The sequence below is a fragment of the Microcebus murinus genome, chromosome 22, assembly GCF_040939455.1.
Source record: "Microcebus murinus isolate Inina chromosome 22, M.murinus_Inina_mat1.0, whole genome shotgun sequence".
Lineage (NCBI taxonomy): Eukaryota > Metazoa > Chordata > Mammalia > Primates > Cheirogaleidae > Microcebus > Microcebus murinus.
In genome coordinates, this window is record NC_134125.1 from 21663212 (window position 1) to 21687092 (window position 23881).

General features: G+C 59.9%; 2 protein-coding genes across 3 annotated transcripts; both read left to right on the forward strand.

Annotated features, from left to right (window-relative positions):
* The first annotated feature begins 1252 nt into the window (after positions 1-1252).
* Positions 1253-23867, forward strand: SMTN (smoothelin). Of its 2 annotated transcripts, XM_012763953.2 has the most exons (21): positions 1259-1742; positions 3499-3613; positions 8015-8163; positions 8528-8621; positions 8713-8791; positions 8879-8976; positions 9921-10241; positions 10327-10399; positions 11009-11080; positions 11165-11686; positions 11877-12049; positions 15097-15249; positions 15336-15411; positions 16352-16516; positions 16616-16678; positions 16854-16923; positions 18231-18404; positions 18608-18725; positions 19316-19467; positions 20431-20595; positions 23571-23867. In XM_012763953.2, exons 2-20 carry the CDS (start codon positions 3563-3565, stop codon positions 20573-20575), a joined length of 2748 nt encoding a protein of 915 aa, XP_012619407.2. In that variant the 5' UTR covers positions 1259-1742; positions 3499-3562; the 3' UTR covers positions 20576-20595; positions 23571-23867. The 2 variants fall into 2 exon arrangements, with proteins under 2 accessions (XP_012619405.2, XP_012619407.2); XM_012763951.2 differs by lacking the exon at positions 20431-20595 and having other exon boundaries at positions 1253-1742.
* On the forward strand, positions 12061-15088 carry LOC142863487 (uncharacterized). The gene has a single exon (XM_075996704.1). It carries the CDS (start codon positions 13612-13614, stop codon positions 14305-14307), a length of 696 nt encoding a protein of 231 aa, XP_075852819.1. The 5' UTR covers positions 12061-13611; the 3' UTR covers positions 14308-15088.
* Positions 23868-23881: the final 14 nt, after the last annotated feature.

The window sequence follows — 23881 nt, forward strand, 5'->3', positions numbered from 1 at the left end:
TAGTGAGCACTTGTGCCTGACTCACCCATGCGATTCCTCTCCCAGCCTGCCTGGGAGGGAACAGGGTGGGGAGAACAAGGCAGAGCTAGCACTGAAGCAGGCCGTTCATTGGAGCCTGCAGTTGCCATTCAGGCAGGCCCTAAGAATCTGAGGGGTCCTAGGTGTGCCCCACTTTAAGGGGCCGTCCCAAGGGGTGTGTACCATTTGAAGTAAGACAGAGTTGGCCTTGTAGGGCACTGACCCTCATTCTGGAGAATAAGATGGCACCTAGGTCAGGTAGAGAGGACCTAGGAACTCAAACTATAGCCTCCAAACTGGGCTCTGTTTGCCCCTCTTCCTGTGTTGGCAAGTGGCTTTCCTCTATACACCTTGGTTTTCCAACATGCAAAATAGGACCACCTCTCAGGGACATGGGGATGAAATGTTATGACACATGGAAAAGAGTTTCAGCATAGATACTGGGCCTTTCCCTAGATAGGGGTGGAGAGTGCCTCAGAGGGTCTGAACCAGGGCTCTTCTGGGACAACAGGCTGAAACCATCTCCCCACAATCCCACATTATAGTGGTTGAAAAGATTCTGGACTCAGAAGAATCTGGGTATGAATTACAGCTCCACTACCTAGAAGCTATTGTCCTCATCTGTAAAATGGGACAATAATCCTGGTCTCATATGGTTGTTATTTGAATTATATGCTTGATACATGGCAAATACAAGATACATGAGTCGATATTATTATTATTGTTTTTATTTGACAAACAGGACTCCAGATCCTATCCACCCCTTTCGGTCTCCATGGAGACACGTGGGTGGCTTTAAGGCCTCCAGCACTGGAGGTGGAGTAGCTCTTCCCAGTAGGTCTGAGATTTTGGGTCGTCTGGCTAATTCTTTGTTTGATCCTGGACATGTCACCTCTCCCTGGGCCTCAGCTTCCCCTATTTGTTGAATGATATTCCTAATGTAGGAGTCCAGCGCTCCAAGAGGCAGACCCTGAGGGCTTGGATGGGAGAAGCATGCTAGGTGGAGGCAATGTCTATGCAAAGATGTGTGGACTTGGTAAGGCGTGCGGTGAGATTGCTCCTGCTCCACCTGACATGATCCTGGCACTCCAACACCAGTCAAGGTGCTGCCGGTCGCTCAGTTCCTGCTCTGAGGTGGCCGGGACCAGGTGTCCCGAAAGCAGCCTGCGGGCGGCGGCCGAGCTTAAGCAGTGACGCGAGAAGAGGGTGGAGCCGAGGGAGGGGACGTGGTCTCACGAACAAAGAGGAGGGCGGAGAGGGGCTGTCCTGAAGGCTCTGGCACGCGTATGATCCCAGGCCAATTCCACCCCTGCTCCCGGAGCCCTCCTCGACTTCAGCACGGAACTTGCGTCCTCCTGCCGACGTCCACCGAACCCACCAAAGCCAGCGCTGCAGCCGCCCCAAGACTACGGCCCCCAACATCTTTGGCCCGCGCGGGGCGGGGCCTTACTTCGGGGCGTGGCCATCAAATTGAATTTCCCCAATGGGGTACGACGGTGGGCGGCACCCACCCTAGGATTGGCTGGTGCGGCGGGGTGGGGCGGGGCCAGCGGGACGGCTGGCGCGGCTGGACAGGCGGCTCCACAGAGAGTCCAGGGGACGGTTGCTGAGCGGGCCAGGGACACCGGGTCGCGGCGCCTCCCGCCTGCCCGCCTCTAATCCATCTGCCGGGTCCCGAGCAAGCTAACCCGAGCCCGCGCCAGACGGGTGGGCTGGACCGAGAGGTGGGTGTGCCGACCTCGGGGGTGGGGGGGTTCCGGGGGGTGGAACCCGGATATCTGGACAGAGGTTCTGGAACTCCCAGACCTGGGAACCTCCACCTAGCTACAGGAGCTCTAAGCCATGGGATGAAGTTCTGCGCCCCTCGCAGAGGATGCCCGCGGACCTCCAAGAGGCTCCACGCCCCCCAGGAGTGCCAGTCTGTGGGGCAGATACGCTGGAGAAACTCCCACAGAGCCCTGAGACCCCCCACAATGTCCAGCGACCCTAGACTGTGTGACAGGAAGCCATGGGACTGGGGAGGGGAATCTCTGAGGAAGATTCCCAGCCACTTACAGTCCCCTGGGTGTCCTAGATCAGGCGCTAGTGACCCCTGCGCCTCAGAAAAAAAGACATGGGCGAATCAGAATATCCACAGATGCCAAGCATGGTGACCACTGAGCTGAGGAGGTTTACCCCAGGCAAAGTAGGTAGATAAGAGAGGAGGACCCTAACAGACAGGTTGGGAGACTTATACCCATCTGAGCCTACCACCATGGGGGAGGCAGGCAGTGACTTGAACAGGCAGGGTCCCACATACCCAACTGTATGGTTTAGTGGCCCCCCCAGACCCATTCACCAGATGGGGTGACTTGCCAAGTGACTGTTCTGAAGAGGGGGAAGGGATGATTGAGGGATGAATCAACAGAAGTTGTGTGAGCGTGCTCAAGTGTGTGTATGTGTGTGTGGGGTGATCCTAGAGCCATTACAGTCATCATACGTCTACTACTGCAGTGTGCCAGGCCATGGGCACTCAAATTCCGGAAAGGCATTAGGGCTACAGGAGGAAGGAGAGAGCTGCACTGGGAGGCTGGGCCAGGATTTAGGGGTCCATTTTGACAGGCAGTGATGGGACAAGAGGGAGTGTCCTGGGCCCTCAGGGACACTTTGGAAGAGGACCTCAGAAACTAGAAGTGACCAAGATTTTAATTAAATCCCTCCCTGCCCTCTGAGTCTTTGAGTTCTTCCTTCCCCTGTGACAAATCCCTGGCCCTCTCAGATCTTCTCAGTTTGCCTGAAATCCAGAGGTTGGGCGGGTCAGCTTCTGAAGGCCTTTCCAGCTGGGGAATTGAATTTTAAGTGTGTGAATTGGCAGGAGGCTCTGGGTGCCTGGAAACCTGGCTTCATGCGGTCAGGACAGTTAGCATGGGGAGGGCAAGGATGGGAGGTGTGGAGAAGGGTGTGTGCGGAGGGCTGGCTCCAAGAATTGGGAGACACAGTGTACCTCCTATACCTGGGGGAAAGAGAGTGATGGTGGCAGCAAAGACTTGGAAATGTGCTCAGCCCACAGCCAGAGGCTGAGCTTTGGAGTGGGTGGGGGCTGGGTAGGCCTTGGGGATGGGTGGGTGGGGCAGGAAACTGTGGAGACTGGTGTGCACCCCCTGGTGGTGAGCACAGGTTGGGTGGGCCTTGCTGGACCCTGGCTTCTCAATCCAGGTCCCTGCCTCCCTGTTTAAGGCTTAGACAGGATGCGAACCCAGCCTAGCCCAGGCCACACAGCAGACTGGCAGCCGAGTTGGCAAGGCTGGAACGAGGGACCCCTACTTTGGTTTGGTGAGTTTTCCAGCAAACCACCCTAGGGCAGAGGGCAACTCAAAAGCAGCCAGGAGCCACATTACAGGATGGCACAACAAGGGATGCTCATGTGTTAGAGAGGGAAACTAAGGCATAGAGCCCAAATGCCTGTGGTTTCTAGATCTGATTCATGTCTGTCCCTTGCAGAATCCTCTGAGCTGGTGACAGGTGCTACAGGCACTGGGGACGGACAGAGCTAGGGGCCCTCGAGATGGCGGACGAGGCTTTAGCTGGGCTGGATGAGGGAGCCCTTCGGAAGCTGGTAAGTGATCCCAACACCCCACTGTGGGGACGGGTGGCAGAGGCAGGGCTGATCAGGGCTACCTTTCAGTTGGCAAGAAGAGGTAGTGGGGAGGGGCTGGGGGAACAGGAGTATGCCGCCTCCATGTGGCTGAAGCAGAGGCCTCTGTGGCATGTGCTTGTCCATGCCAGGTGCTGAAGCCTGGTCCCTCCCAGCCCCCCACTGCCACCACCTGTTTAAATAGTAACTGCTGGTGACGCGCCCATGTGCAGCCGCAGGTGTGGGCAGGCTAAATCTGCCTCTCCCAAGCAACAGCCTGAGCAGTGCCCACCCCTGGAAGCTGGTCCAGTGATAATAGTAGCAGCAATGATTAATAATGCCAGGGCATGGTGGGGGCAGGCTGGGTAATGGTGCACCATCTCACACAATGGTCACAGCAGCTCCGAACGCCAGGACACTGTGACTCAGGCGAAATCACCTGCCTAAGGGCACCCATCTAGGAAGAAACTGCACCAAGATTCAAACCCCAGAGGGAACCTTGGGGGACTAAGAATCTTGGGAAAGTCAAGGCTGGAAGAGCCCATAGAGAGACAAAGGCTTTGTGGGCCCTTATGGGTTCTGTGACTTCTAGTCTGTCATTTTTCTGCTGAGTCTCAGTTCCTTTACCTATAAAGTGTGGGGGTGATGTGCAGGAACACAAAATCTAGGTCCTAGGGTTAGCACCGGGACGGAATGAAGCATGGGCCTAGATCTTGGGGTGGAGGGAGGATGAAGGCCACTCCATCCCCTTTCCCCTGCTTCTTCCTGAGTGCCCTATCTGCCCCTAAGCACAGGAAGGCTATAGGCCAACATAGCAGGGCAGGGATGTGCCCACCAGCAAGACCAGGCAGCAGCTGACCTGGAGGAGGGGCCAGAGCACCACCCCTCAGCCCCTGACCCTTGTCCAGGCGGTGAATTAAAGATTTACCTTCCCTAGAAAATAAGTGACCTATCCTACCCCTATTCCGTTTTCGTGGAGGCAGAGGCTGGAGCTAGCCAGCCTAGCCTAGCCACTGTGCAGTGCCCAGTTACTGCCATGACCTCTCTAAGGCAGGTGGCCGGTGTGTTCTCTGGGTGTCTGCCACAGCCTGGAGAGGAGAGTGCCCACCAGTCAGCTCTACCTCCCCTCAGGAAGCCCCACTCCTAAGGGGGGCAGTAGAGGCAGAGCGTTCCAAGCAGAGGGAGAGCCAGGCCAGGTCCCCAAGGATCCCCATCTCTAGGGGTCCTCCCTCAGCCACAGGGTTCTCCAGCCGACCCCCCCCCCTCTCATGCGAGGTTTGGGTGCTGGAAAGGGGTTTCAGAGAAGTAGCTGGAGCGGCAGTTGACATCAGCCCACTCCCGCCCCATGCCCCCCTCTTTGGGAAAGGGCACATGAGCCCCTGCCCCCTGTGCCGAGACCGAAGTGCCTTCCAGGTCTTTCCCACCGACCGGCTCCTCCAGCACCCGGCCCCGCCGTGGCTGCGCCCCGGGGCTGCCGAGGGTCCCGCCCCGCGCGCCGGCCCTGCCTCCGCTGGCCTCGTGGCAGGGCCGGGCGTCCGAGCCGGGCTCCTCCCCGCGGGGCCGGGCCTTATAAGGGAAAGCTGGGCCCGCTCCGCCCGCCTTGGAGCGCAGCGTCTGGCGGATTCGGTACGCGGGCAGTGGCTTCCGTCCGGCTCCCGCACATTCCTGAGCACTGGGCAGGGGGCTGCGCAGAGTGGGGACGCCTGGGGACGCGCACGCCACGCGCCTCTCCACCACCACCCTCCGCCTCTGTCCTGGGTTCGAGTTCAGGCTCCGACACTCGCTAGCTAGGTGACCTGGGGAAGCGGCTTAAGTTCTGTGAACCTCGGTTTCCTCCGCGTAGACCCAGACATTAAAGAAGGCGGTAGCGGGGTCTTCCTGTCTAAGGCTAGACTCCTAGCGCAGGGCCGAGGGGGACAGGCGGCGCCGGTGCCCTGCGGGGGTGGGCCGCTCCCGAGCCTGCGAGCCCACGGCGCCCCCTGGCGAGACCTTGCTCCGCTGCTGGCTTGTCACCCGTGGACGAGTGGGGGCGCTGGGACTGAGAGAACGCCTGGAGAATCACCTCTGTTGTGGGGAGACTGAGGCCCAGAGAGACGCCGGGGCCTGCCTGACGTCCCCAGCAGCGAGGACAGAATGTAGCCGGAGGCCCGGCCCCCCGGGAGGAGGAAGCACCCTCTTTCCTCCCGGGAGAGTTTCACTGGGCAGTTTAGGAAACCGCCCCATCCTCTTCCCCTTCCCCCTCGGCGGACAATGGCGCTTTGTACTTCCTTCCCTCCCTCCCACAGCTCGCTCCTTACACAGCAGGGACACTGTGGTCCAACCTTTGCCTCCAGGCCCCCGGGGAAGGGTCATGCCAGAGGGTGACCCGTGGAATGAGGCCGTGGGCCCCCAGCCTTGCCCCGCCCACTTGAGGGGGATCAGAGGGAGGCTCCCATTTTTCAGATGGGGACGTAGAAGCTCCAGGAGTTGCATTGCAGAGGTGGCCACGGTCTCACATCAGGCTTTTTTCAGGGACAACGACTTCATCTGTGGAGCCCAGAGAGTGGGAATGGGGACTCAGGAGACAAAGGGCTAGTCATTGCACCTCTGGGCCTCTTTAGCCTCTGACAGGAGGGGCTGGACCAGCGGTCCCCTCTGGCCCCCAGTCTCTAAATGTACCACTGGGGGCTCTGGGACTGAGGCCAGGACTTCAGGCTGGGGAGGAGAGCCTCATTCTCCATTTCTCTGCTGTAATAGGTTCCCTTAGGCTTCAACACATCTCTAGTCCAGGATAGTGGGGTCCCCAACACAGTGTCCGGGTCCTCAAGGTCCCCACCATGATAAGCAGACCCCAGGAGCAGGCCCTGGAGTCAAAGAGACCTAGGTCCAGGTCATTTAACCGTGAGCGAATCATTTCTCCTCCTCAGTTTCCTCATCTGTCAAATGGTAATAATAAAGTAGGGTTTGGGGGAGGTTAGGACAAGTGGGGGTCTTAGCACAGGCCCTGACACATAGTTTCTCAAGAATGTGACTGATGCCTCTGGGTGTGCTGTTTTTTCCATCTGCCCTGTCCTCTGTCTCAGTCCTCCTGACTGGCTAGAACTAAGTGGGGTGGGTGCTCATTGCATCTGCACCAATGTCACCGCTAGACCCCTAGTCTCTGCTCCTATTCCCACCCACTGCCCTAGGGCTGGAACCAGCTGGGGGTTCTGGCCTGAGTCTCAGGGACCCTCCCATAGGTCCTCAGGAATGTGGAGCCTGGAGGGCACTGGCCCCAGGGTTCTTCCCACTCTCTTCAGCCTAAGACAAGTTGACTCATGGCTAAGTTGGGCTGCCTCCCTGCTGAAACCTATCAATCCCCACCACTGCCACCTGGCTAAGCAAAAAAGGAATGATTGGGGAGGGCTGCTAAAAAGGAAGGGTCCTGAGGGTTCTTTGGCCCTACACTGAATGATTTGGGGGCTGGGGGCTGGGGGCAGAGGAGATAACCCTGCCTTTGCTCGGTCCCATCTGGCTATCAGACCCCTACTGGGTGTGGGTCTGCCGAGTGGAGGTGTGGGCGAGGCGACAGGATTGGCTGACTCAGCCCAGAGAAGTTGCTCTTTCCTGGAGCTAGTTAGACCAGCCACCTCCAATTTGCCAGGACTGAGGGGCTGAGGAGCTGGTGGGAGCACCTGTCACCCATGAATGCCCTCTCTAGGACGCTGGGTGGCTCCTGATGCCAGCTGCCTTATCTTGCTGGGGGAATGGCTCTTCCCTCCCCCCCCCCCGCCCCCTGGGACCTGGCTCCTTCAATGGTGGCTAGGGCTAGGCCAGGGGAAAAAATAGCCCTCAGACAGGCAGGAAGCTAGGACTCCTAAGCACCTGCCCCTACCTCAGTTTCCCCATCTGTGGATGAGGCAGCCAACCCCCAGGAGAGCTGCATGCTTTGGGACTCAACCATGAGAATCTCCCTTACTCACAGGGTGGACGCCAGCTGTCTGAATCAATCCCCCTTTGCTCTCCACGGACTCTGTTAGTGGCCCACAGGGTCCCTCCTCCTGCAAGGGCTCCTTGGCTCTTGGAGGTTTGATGAAGGGCTCTGAGGGGCAGGAGTCGAGTTGCAGGAAAGAGTGCCTGGCCCAGCACCTGGCACAGGTGGGCGGTTGCTGGCTGCCCACTCACAGTCAGTGCTCTGAGACTCACAATGCACAGGGGGTTCCCCATCAGCCCTGATGCAGGGAGCTAGGTTTCCCCCTGGGATCCTGGGTGGGCAGGCGGGCACGTGAAGGGCTTGGGGCAGAGGCAGTGGAGACAGGCCACTCATTGTGCCCCAGGGAGAGCCGTGGGCAGCTGGTGCCAGCCCTCCACCCCTAGTGGCCAAAATGCCCTGCCCTTCGCCCACCCCCACCCCCTGCCCTGCAGCTGGAGGTCACAGCAGATCTGGCAGAGCGACGGCGCATCCGCTCAGCCATCCGGGAGCTGCAGCGGCAGGAGCTGGAGCGTGAGGAGGAGGCCCTAGCATCTAAGCGCTTCCGTGCAGAACGGCAGGACAACAAGGAGAACTGGCTGCAGTGAGTGGCGGGGGTTGAACATGGGGATGAGAGGGTGAGAGGCTCAGCTCATGTGTGCAGACAGGTGTGAGCACAAGCGTGTCTGCTGACTCTGTGTGCAAATAGCAGCATGTGCATGCTTTTGGAATACACAGGGGTGTTTGTGGGCATGGACTCTGTGCTGGTCGTGGTGTCTGGGCCACGCTGGTGTGGACAGCATGTCTGAGCATGTGGTATCAGTGCCCACATCCATGGGCATGCATGTATCAATGTGCACAGCTCCTGCCCTTCTGCCAAGGTTCAGGGTACTCTGTTCTGGCCACTAGCCCGTATCTTCCATGACCTGGCCATGCCAACGGTGGTTACAGTCATGATGTCTCCGCAGCTCTCAGCAGCGGGAAGCCGAGCAGCGGGCCGCCCTGGCACGGCTGGCAGGGCGGCTGGAGTCCATAAGTGATGTGGAGGAGCTGACCACGCTGGTGAGGCCCAGGCCCGGGCAGGGGATAGGGAAGGGCAGGTGAAGACCTGGACCTCACAGCCCAACACCCGTGGCCTGCGTCTCACCCGCAGTTGCGAAGCGCCGGTGAGTATGAGGAACGCAAGCTGATCCGAGCCGCCATCCGCCGCGTCCGGGCTCAGGAGATTGAGGGTAGGTGCCCTGTCCTGGCCCCGCCTCTGCCCTTTTGCCCACAGCACCTCCCAGCCCCTCGCCTGACACTTGGCCCCTCTCTTCCAGCGGCCACCTTGGCTGGGAGGTTGTGCAGTGGGCATCCCAACAGTGGCTCGAGAGACGACAGCAAGGGGCGGGCAGCACGTAGGCTGGAACGGCGTGAGGTACGGAGCGTGGGCAGGGGGGGAGGGTGGCCCAGCGCCCTGTGCTCACAGATGCCCATAGCACAGAGGCCTGTGTCTTTGCTAGACTGGTATTTAAATGTGAAGGGGGGACCCCCAGCCTGTGTCTGGGGGACATGGGGCCTCTATCTCAGGCTTCTGCCCACTCTTCTGGGCAACCTGTGGCCACATGTCCCCTACTCCAGACTTTTTCTGTACCCAGGCCTTCCCCAGCAAAACCAACCTGTCTACACTGCTCCCAAATTCCTGTCCCTTTCCCATCACCATGCTTTTTGGTACTTCTCCCACCTCCACTCCTACCTTCCACCCCCACTCCTGCCGTCCAGTCTCCCCCTGCTGCAGAGGGATCTCCCGGAAATGCAAATCTGGCCCTGGTACCTCCCCTGCTTAAACCCATCCCAAGGCCGCCCCTCACCCATCCGGACAGACCACATCCTTACCTTGGCTTAGTGGGGTCTGGGTGTCAGCTGATTCTTGGAGCACCCTCCACAGAGCTGTCTCTTGTTCTCCAGGGAGTATGGGTGAGAGGTCAGGCCATGCAGTTCCCTATGTGGCCAGCAGAGGCCGCTGGGTCTACGGTCCTGGCAAGACCCCACCCCAACTCCCTGATTAACTGGGCTGAGACAGGGGTCGGGAAGCTCTGCTGTCCCCAGCAGGTCTCCTACCATCCCCAGCTACTGACATTAGGACCCCGCCTCTGGAGACCACCTTTGGCTAGGCAGTGCCAAGAGATTGGGAAGTGGGGATCAGAGACTGCCCCTAGCGTGCCAGTGCTCATGCATGTGCAGGTGTGCCCACAGGAAGCCATGCCCAGCCCCTCTGCTTTGCATGCCCCACCCTGGGCACCTGCCAGCCTGGCCCTCAGTGGGTGGGGGCAGCACTTGAGACTCGGAGAGCCCTGGTTGCAGCCTATGGGTTCTTTGCAGGTGCCAGAGCGAGAGGAACGGGAGCAGCAGGCAGAGGTCCCAGAGTCAACCCCAACCCCTGAGGGCACCAGCCATGATGTGACCACAGTGACACTCCTGCTGCGAGTCCCGCCGGGGGGCACACCCAGCTCACCTGCCTCACCCAACAGTTCACCCACCGCTGCCTCTCCTGAGCCTCTGCTGGAGCCTGCCGAGGCCCATTGTCCTGCAGCTGAGGCTCCAGGCAGCCCTGAGCCACCCCCCAGCCCACCCAAGGCCACCAGCCCTGAACCCCAGGAGTCTCCAGCACCCCCCAGCACTGAGAGGCCAGTGGTCAACAAGGTGAGTGTGGACGAGGGGCAGGGATGCCAGGCAGGTGAGCTGGGTCTGGGAGTCAGGCCCTGCCCATGCCATGTCTTCCCTGCAGCTCCTGTCTGGTCCCACAGAGCCCCCTGCTGCCCAGAGCCCTACCAGAGGCCCCTCTGACACCAAGAGAGCAGGTGAGGGTCTCAGCGGGGGTAGCAACAGGCATCTGCCTTTCCCTCCCCCAGCCTCCCTTTCCCTGCCTGGAGAATGGGCTCTTGTGCCTGGACAGCTCCAGCCTTCTCAGGTCCAGGCAGTCCTTGGCACTCTCCTTCCCCCACCCCCTCCTCCACCCCTGAAGGTGTCCCCGCCCCAGCCAGGCCCACCCCCCCATGGCCGGAGGCCTCCCTGCAGCCTTGAAAGGCAATGGGCCTCAGGCACATTCTTTTCCCCAATAAGGGAGTGCGCCCATCTCCCAGCAGGAGCCGTGGGCAGCGCTGGCCAGGGGGGTTGTCCCCCATCCCCACCAGCAGGAGGATCTGGGCACCCTTCCTCCAGCCCAAGCCTAGCCCCGGCCCCCAGGAGTGTCCAGGTCATCCTGGGGTCAGTGCGGGAGGGGAAGGAGGTGCTCCTAGGAGAGATGCAGCTGTGTGGGAAGGAGGGGTGGGGAGGCCAGGGAGCTTGGGTACAGGAAGGGGCTGGGGGCTAGGGAGGTGTGCAGGAGAGGAATGTGAGGGGTGGACTCCCCCAATCTACTGTCCTTTCTCTTCCCCCACATGGCCACCACCCCTTCCTGAACCTGCCAGACCAGGCTGGATCCCGACCCTGCCAACGCTCCCTGTCTGTGCTCACTCCCCGCCAGCCAGCCCAGAACCGAGGTACTGCCTATTGTCACCACCTCCAACCTCTGGGCAGTCCCTATCCCACCCAGCCACTGACAGCCCTCCTGTCCCTTTTACTAGAGTCCACCCCACTGGCCAGTGGACCTTCCCCGTTCCAGCGGGCTGGCTCTGTGCGTGACCGCGTCCGCAAGTTCACATCGGATTCTCCTCTGGCTGCTGGGCTCCAGGACGGCCCAGTCCGCGCTGCCCTAGGTTCCCTGACCCCCACAAGGCTCCTGGGCCCCTCCCTCACCAGCACCACCCCTGCCTCCTCCTCCAGCGGCTCCTCCTCTCACAGTCCAAGTGACACCTCCTCTCGGTCCAGCAAGGAGCAACGAGGAACAGCCCGGCCCCTGGGCCAGCTTCAGAGCTGCCCCCGGGAGGACAGCCCCAGTGGGCGGGGCTCAGCTGCCAGGTCCCTTGAAAACGCAGCAGGGGGGGCCGTGGCCCGCTCAGAGGAGTCCAGTGCCCCGCTGCCCGTGGCCATCGGCACCGCCGAGCCAGGGGGCAGCATGAAGACCACATTCACCATTGAGATCAAGGATGGCCGTGGCCAGGCCTCCACAGGCCGGGTGCTGCTGCCCACAGGCAACCAGAGGGCAGGTAGGCCTCCCCACTGCCCCCTCACCGCCGGGCATGGGTGCCTGCAGCTTCAGCTGCACGTGTAGGACAGGCGCTGCAGCCAGGGCTCAGGTGTCTCCAAAGGGTACACAGGGAATGAGGGGTGCCATCAGGCTTGGCTGGCACTGCCCTAGCCCACCTGATCCTGACAGCAGCCCCTCTCCCCACCCAGAACTGACGCTGGGGCTGCGGGCGCCCCCCACCCTCCTCAGCACCAGCAGTGGGGGCAAGAACACCATCACGCATGTGAGCGGCCCTGGGACCCTGGCCCGGCTGGGCAGTGTCACTCACGTCACCAGCTTCAGCCATGCCTCCCCTGGTGGCAGAGGAGGCAGCAGCATTAAGGTGAGCCCCTCCTCACCCCACCTGCCACACCATCCGTCAACCTCACATAGAACCTTTAAGCGTGTAGGGCTAGCAGGGTTCCTCTGCTCTGCTCCTCCCTGTGCACACACAGGGAAACTGAGGCTGCTCACCGTCCACAGCCAACTGGTGATAGAGCCAAGGCTAGACAGACCCTAGTGTATCAGCCACTAGGTTTGTCAGACACCACTTTATACTGGCCTTAAGTTTCTCATGTGCTGATGTCTGATCCTTCTTCTGAAATGGGTTAATTCATTCCTAATGAACAGATGGGAAAACTGAGGCTCAGAGAGGGTGGAAGGGGCTTGCTCCCGTCTTCCTGTGGCAGCTCCAGTGCCCCTGTTCCTACGCTACTCTGGACATCCGCCTTGAGGTGTAGAGCAGCTCAGTCTGCTCATCCAAGATCAGCCTGGCCCATTAGGAGATTGGAGATTAGCGATTAGCATCTGCGTCAACCTCCCCGTGGGGGTTGGGCGGAAGCATGGATGGGGACAGGCAGGCAGGGGGACGCCAATCAGGTGAGGCAGCAGCCGAGCAGGTGCCACGGGAACTGAATACGCAGCACCCTTCCATTATTCATTCCCGAGCCCCGGACCCACCAGCTGATTGCTCAGCCGGGGACAGGGATCCCAGCGAGCCACCCGGCTGCCCAGGTAATGCCCTCTATGCTGAACTGGGGACAGAATGGGACTTTGGCCAAGGTGAGATGGCTAGAGCCAGATTTGGGCCTTTTAAGGGTGACAGGAAGAGAATGAGGACAAGAAAATGCCCTTCCTCCAAGAAACCAGGACTCAACTGCCCTCTGCCAAGGGGTTGTGGGGCGGGGGTACCAGCTGAGGCCCCTGAGGTGCCACGGTGAGACCTGGGTCTGACACCAACAACTTGCCTCAGTTTACCCATCTAGCACCAAGGGGAAACAGATGATATGCCTATAATGTACTTGCTCACAGTCTGTGGCTGGATCTGAGCACCATAGCAGGCCAGAGAACATTTATCTCAGACGTTTGTCTCAGACTGAAACAGTTGCTACAGCAGATTGCTGAAAGTCCCCCCTCCCTGGGCCTCACCTCCCCCGTCTGAAACAGCACTGCATGAGGGCAGAGGAGTGCAGGCTCTGGAGTCTGGCAGACTGGATCTTTCTGGCTCACGTATGCAGTGGCTCATATAGGCCCATCCCCTGTTCCCTGCCTCAGTTTCCCCACCTGGGAGGCATGGGGCTGCACTGGTCTCAGTCATCCTTCAGAAGCCATGCAGTCTTGCTGTGCTGCGGGTCTGTGATCGCTGCAGAGCTAGCGCCAGGCCTGACGCTTGGGCAGGCCACCCCTCCCCCACTGCCCCTTCCACAGTGGAGCCCAGAATAGGTTTCTATTTGGGCCACCGCTCCAGCTGGCTGGTGGTGGGCCGGGAGGCCGGCAGGGGCGGGGCAGGCCCGCTGCCCTTGCCTTCGCCCTCAGACCAGCTGCAAAGACTCAGACACTGGCAGCCCGAGGCAGCAGCCCCTGCACCATCCCACCGTTACCCCCTGCAGAGACCCCACCAAAATCATGCCGGGGGTTCCAGGGCCTGGGCCTGAGCTGGCTGCAGCCCTGGAGGAGCATTTGGGCCGGGCCTTGGAGGAACTGCACGCAGTGGCTGAGGCAGGCCGGGTGGCAGTGACCCAGGCAGCCGAGGCAGCTGTGGCGGCCGTGGAGCCAGTGGCCCAGGCAGCCGAAGAGCTGCGGGCGGAGACGGTAGCACTGAGCCGGCGGCTGGACGCGCTGGGCAGGCAGGTGGAGGTGCTGAGCCTACGGCTGGGGGTCCCACTTGTGCCCGACCTTGAGCCTGAGCTGGAGCCCAGCGAGCTGCTCCTGGCTGCTGCAGACCCCGAGGCCTTCTTCCAGGCAGCCGAGGATGCAGGGACCCCCGTAGCCCACCCACCTGCCTTCAGCACCCGCCGCCGCTCCTCTGCCGGCACTGCCCGCAGCAGCAGTCTTGTAAGTTCCTCTGGGCTGTGGGACAGGGTGGTTTTGAGTCAGGTTCTGCCTTTACTGAGGGACCTTAAGTGTGTCACCACCTTCTCTGAGCCTCAGTTTACCTATCTGTACTACAGGGGACTGGGGTGCTCCCAGACTGAGGCAAGAAGGTGCCAGGCTTCAGCCCTGAGGCACGAATGGCCCAGCCCCCCCGTCCCAGGCCCACCCCCCCACGCTGGCCAAGCCTCCCTGAAACAGCTGCCACCTCGGCTCTCCTTACCCTTGTAGCAGACAGACAGGCTCTGCCAAGAGGGGAGAGGCTGTAATATTTGGGCTGGGGCCTTGTCTTCAAGGGGCTAGGAGATGCCCTGGGAGGAGTGGGGGGCTAGGTTGAGGCTGGATGCCCCTTAGAGGATGGGTCCCAGCAGGGATCAGTGGGGGCAGGTGATACCGAGGAGAGCGTCAGTGAGATCTTGGCTCGGGGCAGCCCCAGTCAGACACCTGGTCAGGAGCCTCTGGGCCCTGGTCCAGCCCTCTTGGCGAGGGAGGTGGGGGGCATGTGCTGCCCAGGCACTGGCCCAGAAGACCCAGGCCTCGGGAGCTGGCAGGATAGAGCAGAGCCTGCCTGGGAGGGGGCTGGGAGAGAAGCAGCAGAAAGAACTTGGTTCAGGAGTTAGGCTGCCTTCAGCTCAGACCCCAGACTGCATGGAACTTATAGAGGGACTGAGGGCAAGTCATTCAGCTGCCCTGAGCCTCAATCTTCCCTTCTGTGAAATGAGGACTGTAAAATCCCTTGTGCTTATACAACACTTATTACTGAATGGAAATCATTATTACTGCCACTGTCGATTATAATAATACAATTTTGGGTATGTGGGAAACCCTGCCCCAGCCTGTCAATATCTCTTCCCTGAGCCTGACACCAACATGGCCATCCTTGGGCAGGCAGCCTGGCGGGCTAGTGGTTATTTGCAAGGCTGTGCCAGCAGCCCCAGGATCTGGTGCCCTGTCCACAGTGGACATGGTGGGTTTCACCTACGCCCCTGCTTAAAGTCAATGCCCTCTCCCCACCCGCAGATGGAGCCGGAGCCGGCGGAGCCTCCCTCAGCGGCGGTGGAAGCGGCCAATGGTGCGGAGCAGAGCCGGGCGGACAAAGCGCCAGGTGGGCGGAGCCCACTGAGTGCCGAGGAGCTGATGGCCATCGAGGATGAGGGCGTGCTGGACAAGATGGTATGGCTGGATCTGGTGGGCTGGGGTTGGCAGGGGGCAGGGACCAGCAGGCACCAGGTGGGCGATGACAGGGCTTCTATGTGCAGCTGGATCAGACCACAGACTTTGAAGAGCGGAAGCTCATCCGGGCCGCACTGCGTGAGCTCCGACAAAGGAAGAGAGGTACAGAGCCAGTGCCCTGCCTGGATCCAGCTGCCCCTGCCCCAGCCGCTCCCCTCACTCTCCGGAGTCTGCTTGTGGACACTGCAGCCCGAGAACTGCCCTGCCCAGCTTCTCTCGAGACCCGGCTGCTCCCTTGCCTCCTTCCCCTTGGAGCCAGCTGCTCCCTTGCCTAGCTGCTTCCCTTCCCCTGGTCACCTTAGCCTCGGCCCCCTCCCAGCTTCTCCTTTCCCGGGCACAGATACTTCCTCCCCCAGATACCTCCTGCCTGGACACAGCTGTTCTTTCCCTCAGATTCTAGATCATTTACTTCTCCAAATAGTCTCCGTTACTCCTCCTGTGAATCTAGCAGCTTCCTCCAGGGCCCACTGATGGCTACCCCAGCCTCCATGCCCACCCACCTTCTTTTTCTTTAGGCCCAGTTAACCCACCTCACCAGCTTCTCTCCCAACTACTCCTTCCCTGGACCCAGTTGCTTCTCAGATCCCTCCAATTACTCCCTCCCTGAGTCTAGAGATTCCTTCCTCTAGCTGCTCTTCTCCCCCTCAAAGACCTATTTGATGATCTGCTCAGCTACTGCCGTCACCCAGCTTCTCCTTCCCTGGACTCAGCTACTCCCTCCCTGGATCTAGATACTCCCTCCTGACTCAGCTACTCATTCCCATAGAAATTCCCTTCTTGGGTCCAAAGAGTCCTTTGAGTTCAGCTATTCCATATTCCCTGGTTCCTGCCTGAGCCCATCGCTCCCTCCCACACCTCACTCCCTGCCAAGTTATGGCTGGTCCCTCACTCCCACTGCTCCTAGAGAGGCCCTTGTCACCTGTGTCATTAGTGTTTCTAACAAGCCGCCCTCCCTCCCATCTTGTGTGCCCCCGTGCGGTGCGTATGTGCTGTGTGCGCATTGGGCGGCCTTTCTGCGCATGCGTGGGGCACCCCCACCCAGACCAGCGGGACAAGGAGCGAGAACGGCGGCTGCAGGAGGCTCGGGCCCGGCCAGGGGACAGCCGTGGCAACACAGCCACCGAGACCACCACGCGGCACAGCCAGCGGGCGGCCGATGGCTCAGCTGTCAGCACTGTCACCAAGACCGAGCGGCTCGTCCACTCCAGTAAGGGGCCAAGCAGAGCTCAGGGCTCAGGGTGGCCACATGTCCTCCCTGTGACCCCGTATGCCTCTCACATCCTCTTCTCACCCCCTGCCCCTTCAGATGATGGCACCCGGACGGCCCGCACCACCACAGTGGAGTCGAGTTTCGTGAGGCGCTCAGAGAGTAAGGCTGCCCGGCGTCCACCTGCGCCCGCCTGCCGGCCCCCTCGGCCTCCTCCTCGAGCTATCTCTCCGTGTCTTCGACTCTGCTGTCCCTCTCTCTTCTCCGCCTGTGGCTATCACCATCCTTTAGCACGGCGTCCCACCCCTCACCCGGCTCTCCTTGCCCTTTTTTGCAGATGGCAGTGGCAGCACCATGATGCAAACCAAGACCTTCTCCTCCTCCTCCTCATCCAAGAAGATGGGCAGGTGAGCACGCGCACCCACTTGCAGACCACAGAGGAGAGAGTGCCACAGGAGGGCTTACTGTGTACCCATTCTGCAGAAGGGTAGACTGAGACGCTAGGAGGTGACAGGCATAGAGCCAGGGAGAAGCAAAGTCAGAGCCCTCACCTGCTCACTTTGTGATCTCACTTAATCCTCAGCCACACCACGGGAAGGTGGATGCTCAGGGAGCCCAGAGACTTGCCTAGGGTCCCACAGCTCTGAGTGGCAGCTATGGCACTAAACCTGTAGAGAAGCCCGCCTGCCACAATGAGCTGCCTGGTGACACTGCCACTTCCCAATGTCTGCAAACCACGTCGTAGATCACATAGCACCCTTTTTTTTTTTTTTTGGAAACAGAGTCTCACTCTGTTGCCCGGGCTAGAGTGAGTGCCATGGCGTCAGCCTAGCTCACAGCAACCTCAAACTCCTGGGCTCAAGCGATCCTGCTGCCTCACCCTCCTGAGTAGCTGGGACTACAGGCATGCGCCACCATGCCCGGCTAACTTTTTCTATATATTTTTAGTTGGCCAATTAAATTCTTTCTATTTTTAGTAGAGACGGGGTCTCGCTCTTGCTCAGGCTGGTCTCGAACTCCTGACCTCAAGTGATTCTCCCGCCTTGGCCTCCCAGAGTGCTAGGATTACAGGAGTGAGCCACTGTGCCCGGCCCACAGAGCACCTTTACTCCTTAGCTCCATGAGAGAGGGGTACACCCCATGTTCCAGAGGATGCTGGGGCTAGCAGAAAGCAAGGACAGGATATGGATCCAGGCTGGGAACCAGAGGGGTCCAGAGACTCTGAGTCAAAGAGACCTTGCTCAAGTTCAAGTTCTAGCCCCCACGTTCTCTGAAATCTTAGGCAAGTTTTGTTAGAGGCCTCAGTTTCCCCATCTTTAGTAAGGGGAAAGGTAAGGGTCCCTCCCTCCTCTTATGAAGTTTAAAATGGCACACAGGAAAGGCTCAGCAAACATGAACTACTATTATTACCATTAATATTATTATGCTGGTCATTGTTTTTATTAGTTCATAGAGCCCAGGAGCTGAACTCACCTATAACTTGATGGTACAGCGAGGCTTCTCAGAAAACTCCCCAGTGGGTGGGAGAGGGCCAAGCCTGATGAAAACCTTCCTGGCGTTTGAGCCTCGGTGTACTCCTCTGTAAAATGGGTGTGATGAGGAAACGCCCTTGCTGGCTGGTATCAGGGGTAGTGGAGATACTGGCAAGTGGTGGCCTAGGCTGGACTGAGTGTCCCTCCTCCACCGGCCTAAGAGTCACCTCCCCATCCGGTAGCATCTTCGACCGCGAGGACCAGGCCAGCCCGCGGCCCGGCAGCCTGGCGGCGCTGGAGAAGCGCCAGGCGGAGAAGAAGAAAGAGCTGATGAAGGCACAGAGTCTGCCCAAGACCTCAGCCTCTCAGGCGCGCAAGGCCATGATCGAGAAGCTGGAGAAGGAGGGCGCCGCGGGGTGAGCGCGGCGGAAGGCGGGGATGGGCAGTGGGGGGCGGGGTTTGATGACTGCAGAGGCGGGGCTTGGGTGGCGGGGGCGGGGCCGAGGGCGGGAAGAGGGCGGCTTGATCTGTAGTGGGAAGGGTCTGCAGGTCATGGAAGGCGTGGCCTGAGGTCTGTGGTCTGGTAGCCTTGTGACCTGGTCCTGACCCGCCCCCACAGCAGCCCGGGCGGACCCCGCACAGCGGTGCAGCGCTCCACCAGTTTCGGGGTCCCCAACGCCAACAGCATCAAACAGATGTTGCTGGACTGGTGCCGAGCCAAGACACGTGGCTACGAGGTGAGCCCTAGGACACCAGGTGGCCCAGAGGCCTCCCAAGACCCCCGCTCAGCACCTCCTTCTTGGCAGAACTCCTTTCCATTCCCCTGTACACTTCACAGCCACCGTGTGGCCTCCCAGGGAACATGGAAAGCCTTATTATGGGATGAGGCTCAAGGAGGACACATGACATGCCCAAGATTCCAGAATAAGTGGTTAAGTGACAGACAGGGCCTAATGAGGGCCCCCTGGGTGGTGGGCACAGTTCGAGGCCAGACCTCACCCCTGGAGTCCCCTCCTTGCTGCTTTGTGGGGGGCACTGGGTAAGTTTCTATAAATGAGGGAAGGCGTGATGGGGGATGACTGTGGCCATGGCTGGGTGGCACTGTGCCTCTCGGGAGCTCTGTCCCCCTAAATCTTAGATGTAGAAGTTGACAGACCGAGTTGGAGGAGGCTCACATCCTGACTGCTCACTCGCTGTGCAGCCGTGAGCAAGCTACAGGGCTTCTCTGTGCCCAGCTGCCATAGGTCTGGAATGCCAAAGCACTGGGAGGTCGAGGGCATAGGGGAGCTGCCCCCAGGGTCCTGACCAGCCCCTCTACCACCCATAGCACGTGGACATTCAGAACTTCTCCTCGAGCTGGAGCGATGGGATGGCCTTCTGTGCCCTGGTGCACAACTTCTTCCCTGAGGCCTTTGACTATGGGCAGCTCAGCCCTCAAAACCGGCGCCAGAACTTTGAGGTGGCCTTCTCATCCGCTGAGTAAGTGCAGTCCCCAGCCCTGTTGATGTCGCTGGGCATCTGGGGCTGGGCATCGGGGCCAGGCCCTGTTGTCCTGAGACCTGCTGGAGCCAGCCAGCCACACTGTCAGTCAGCAGCTGAGAACCCCCTTCCCCAGAGAGTCCCCGTCCTTCTCCACCCCCGCCCACCCGATGCTGAGCGTGCCAGGTGCCCGCCGGAAGGAAGGAGCCGCAGGCCCGCCCACCAACCTGGGCCAAGGCCTACCAGGTGGCCCTGTCCATGCCTCCTCCATCTTCCCTCTGCCCCCTTCTCCCTCTCTCTCTCCCTTTCTCTGTCCTGCTCTCCTCCCACTATCACCAGAGCTTCCTGCTCCCACGGGATCCCGGCTGGAGATTCCAAAAGGAGGCTCCTGGCCCGGGCACCGTGCCCGCCCAGCCTATATAGGTGCTACCAGAGGCTTATATAGGACATCAGCAAGCCCTCCACTTTGGAATCATTGCCCCATCTGCTCACCTCACCCTCAGCACCCTCCTCCATCTGTCTTTCCTCTCCCCTCCTCTTCTTGGTTCCCCCAAATTTCTTCCTCCTCCTCCTCCTCTCCCCACCTCCTCTCACGCCTCCCTCACCCCCCTCCCTGGGGCACAGCCCTCCTCTCCAACCATGGCGCCAACGCCATTGCCCCCCACCCCGCATTCCCGCTTGTCCCAAGAGTTCTCTGCACCTGTGACTGGTTTGGCCCCCACCCCTGTCTGCATTGCACACCATTAGTGATGGGTAGCGAGCGGCACGTCCACGGTGGGGAGGGGGCATGCGGGGGGCTGGCAGATCGCAGCACTGGGAACGTAACTGAACTCATGTCTCTGTGTGTGTACGTGTGTGTCTCTCTTCTCCTCCCCTCTCTCTTCTCTGCCTCTTCCCTTTCTTACCTGCCTGGGCGCTGGCCCCCTGCCCCCCTGCCCCTTCCCGGCCCCCTACCCTCCCCAGGACCCATGCGGACTGCCCGCAGCTCCTGGATACAGAGGACATGGTGCGGCTTCGAGAGCCTGACTGGAAGTGCGTGTACACGTACATCCAGGAGTTCTACCGCTGTCTGGTCCAGAAGGGGCTGGTAAAAACCAAAAAGTCCTAACCCCTGCTGGGGGCCCCACGGTGAGAAACGCCGCCTCTGCCACCTGCCCCGCTTCACTGGAATCTGCTCAGCAGGGCACACAGAGAGGGGCCCAGGAGGTGGGTGGGGGAAGCAGGGGAACCCTTAGAAAAGCCACAGGAACAAGACATGGCCCTGTCTCCTGGTCCTTCAGGACCTAGCAGGTGGAACCATTCTCAGTGGGCAGTGGTGACAGGTGAGCAGGACTGGGATGGGGAAGCCCCGGCGGGCACCTGACCCAGGCTGCAGGTCTGGGACAATCTGAAATCAATGCATACTAAGCTGGGATCCACAAGTTCAGGCTAAGGGAGGGAGAAGGAGTTCTAGGCAGAGGGATCAGACTATGCACGGGGCAGCGAGGAGAGAGGTGGGGAGTGTGGGACACCCAGGAAGGGAAGGAACTTGAGTCCGGGTGTGAGGGAAGAGGCAGGGGCCACACGCAGGAGTTTGAACTTCCTCCTGAGGACAGCAGGAGTCATAAAATGTTCCCAAACAGAGGAGGGATGGATGTGGTCAGGTTAGCATTCCAGAACAATCCTTGGATGAGGCCTGCATGAGAGATGGGATGGACTAGATGACTGGAACAAGCTTAAGCAGTAGAAGGACACAGGCATTTTGGGAGGGAGCAGGAGGGGCAGGAAGCCTCCCAGGTTTCCAGTCTGGGGTGTTGCCATACTGTAAAGTGCGGAGTTCAGAAGAGGGGCCAGTTCAACACGAAGATGTTTCTGGTTGGAGATTCCGGATCCCCAAGCCAGCTGTGGCATTTCCTCTCTGGTCACCTCAGCTCAGGGCCACAGTAGAGAATTCACATCCTGAGCTAACAGCCCCATTACAGACAAGAGGCTCAGAGAGGGCAAGAGGGTTCAGGGTTTCCTGGGGGTTGGTGGGGGGTAGGTCGGAGATGGGGCCTGAAACTGGGACTCCAGGCTCCCCACTTAGTGGCTCTTAGCCTTGCCCCATCACTGTTTTCCCATCCAATTTGAAGAGAGGATTAAAAATAGAACTCCAGAGGGAACAGGGGGGTTGCCCAAAGTAATGAGTCACACAGCTAGCTGGGGGTGCACTCGGATGCCCCTCAGGCCTGGAGCCCTTGCAGGGGACAGTCCACATGGGCACACATATTCAGAGGAGCAGTGCAGGTGAGGGAAGGATGGGCTTGGTGCTGTCTCCAGGTCATATATGGACTTTGGAGCTGCTGGCCAGCAGGCTGGCCTGGAGGGAGAGGGGCCCAGCTGAGCCCTGATCCAGTTGGAAAGTGTGACTCAGCCATGTTGTTCAAGTTGCCTGGTGTTTGGCCTGTCACTGGGGCAGCCTGAGCCCTGAGCCCTGAGCCGTGAGCCCCAGTGTAAACAATGTCTTTATAAGGTCTCCAGGGAAGGCACCGAGGGTGGGAGGGAGCTCTAGGTTGGGGAGGGAGGCCGGGATCCCCGGGAAGATAGCCACAGCCAAAAGAAGCTTCAGAGGGAGGCTGCCTCTGTACCATGCTACAACTGGGAAACAAGCCCAGTATGGGGTAGGGATGACCCCAAGGGCACAAAGCACATCGGCAGCAGAGCCAGGAACCTCTCTGTGCTTCCAGGGTCTCAAGTGAGGTAGGGAACGACTATTTGGTTACAAAGAAGGGGAAACTGAGTCACAGAACTGGGCCTTATCTAGCATCCACAGCTCGCCAGGGGTAGAAGAACCTGGACTGAAACAGAGGTTTTCTGCTCCCCAGCCTCCTTCCTTGAAGGAGTCCAGGTGAGCTGGGAGTAGGCCCAGCCCTACCACAGTCCCAGGTTTGACCATGAAGGCCCAAGACAGGAAGTGGTCTTGGGCTCTCAGATGTCTTGGGAATGAGAGCGATTCTTGCCTGTATGCCTTCTCTGCAAAGGAAACTCATTCAACAACACTGACTGAGCATTTACTAAGTGCCAGGCATGGCAGATGAGAGAGAGCAAACAGGGAGCCAGGCAGAGGGGTCTTGCTCTGGGAGAGGAGGGGAAAAGGAACCAGAGAGCACACGCCAGCTTTAGAGCTCTGGGGCTGTCAGCTGCTTAGTAGCAGCTCACTCACTCGAGTGGGGAAAGGGCTGCTCCAGCAGTGGGGAAGAGGCGGCTCCAGGCTGGTGCCAACACCCAGGACTGGGGGCCTGGGTCTCATGAGACCCAGCTCTGCACATACTAAGCTGTGGGGCTTGAAACAGCGCCTCTGCTCTGTGACTCAGTTTCCCTGTCAAGTGCAGGGAGTTTATCTGTAAAGTGCAGCTAGCACTCTGAAGGATGGCCAGAGAGGTGGTCCCATCTCTGAGCACAGTATAGACGGTCTAGTTGGTATTGGCTGGGATCCTCATCTGCCTTCCCTGCTGTACTCAAGGCAGGTGATAAGGGTTAATGAACCTCCCCTACCCCCGTCCACACACATTCCCTGGCATCTCTCTCCAGCAGCAAAGCTGTGTGTGTCCCCCACTGCCCAAGGAGGGGGGGTGGTCCCCTGGGCCTCTCGGCAGGAAGTACCAGGTCAGGAAACTAGCAGATAATCATCAGAGGGTCACTGGGGGCCATGGAGAAATATTTGCCAATGGTGAAGCCCCCTCTGGCTGCAACAGCGCAGCTGAGAGGCCTGTGCAACTGCAGTATGCCAGCGAGAGTGCGCAGAAGGCCGCCCTCCAGGGAGAATGTGGGCAGGACCCGGAGCCAGGCCCTCCCCAGGGCTGGGGGAAACACAGACCCCGCGCCGGCCTGATTGCGATGGCACTCTTCTCCCCCCCTGTCCGCCTCCACCTGCCTAGCTCTGCTCCCCGACAGGAGTGCCTGGAGCTTGGGTGGGTGCGGCCAGGGGCTTCCTGCCTTCCTAGAAGGCTTTCCCGGTAATCCAGGAAAAGTCTGGAGTTTATGAAAGACCCGCAGACTACGGCGATGAAAAGACCTTGGGGTAAAAGGGCGCTGCGAGAGGCGGGGCCCGCGCTGACAGCCACCCCGGTGCCCCCTCCCCGCAGGATGCTAGTGGACTGCGTGCCCCTGGTGGAGGTGGAGGACATGATGATCATGGGCAAGAAGCCCGACCCCAAGTGCGTCTTCACCTATGTGCAGTCGCTCTACAACCACCTGCGGCGCCACGAGCTGCGCCTGCGCGGCAAGAATGTCTAGCCTCCCCGCCCGCACGGCCCGCCCGCGGCGAGCTGCCGCCCCACCTTCCGGGCACCGTCCCTCCTGTGCGCCTGCCCACCGCCGCCCCGTCTGTCGCGACACCCTCCCCCCCACACGCAGCGTTTTGATAAATTATTGGTTTTCAATGATCCTGACTCCT

Bases quoted from the DNA above. Each gene is read 5' to 3' on its own strand.
- SMTN (XM_012763951.2), top strand. From the start codon at position 3,563: ATGGCGGACGAGGCTTTAGCTGGGCTGGATGAGGGAGCCCTTCGGAAG. The intron at 3,614-8,014 runs GTAAGTGATCCC...CCTGCCCTGCAG, and splicing joins AGGGAGCCCTTCGGAAGCTG to CTGGAGGTCACAGCAGATCT. The intron at 19,468-23,570 runs GTAAGTGCAGTC...CCCTCCCCGCAG, and splicing joins GTGGCCTTCTCATCCGCTGA to GATGCTAGTGGACTGCGTGC.
- LOC142863487 (XM_075996704.1), top strand. From the start codon at position 13,612: ATGCCGGGGGTTCCAGGGCCTGGGCCTGAGCTGGCTGCAGCCCTGGAG.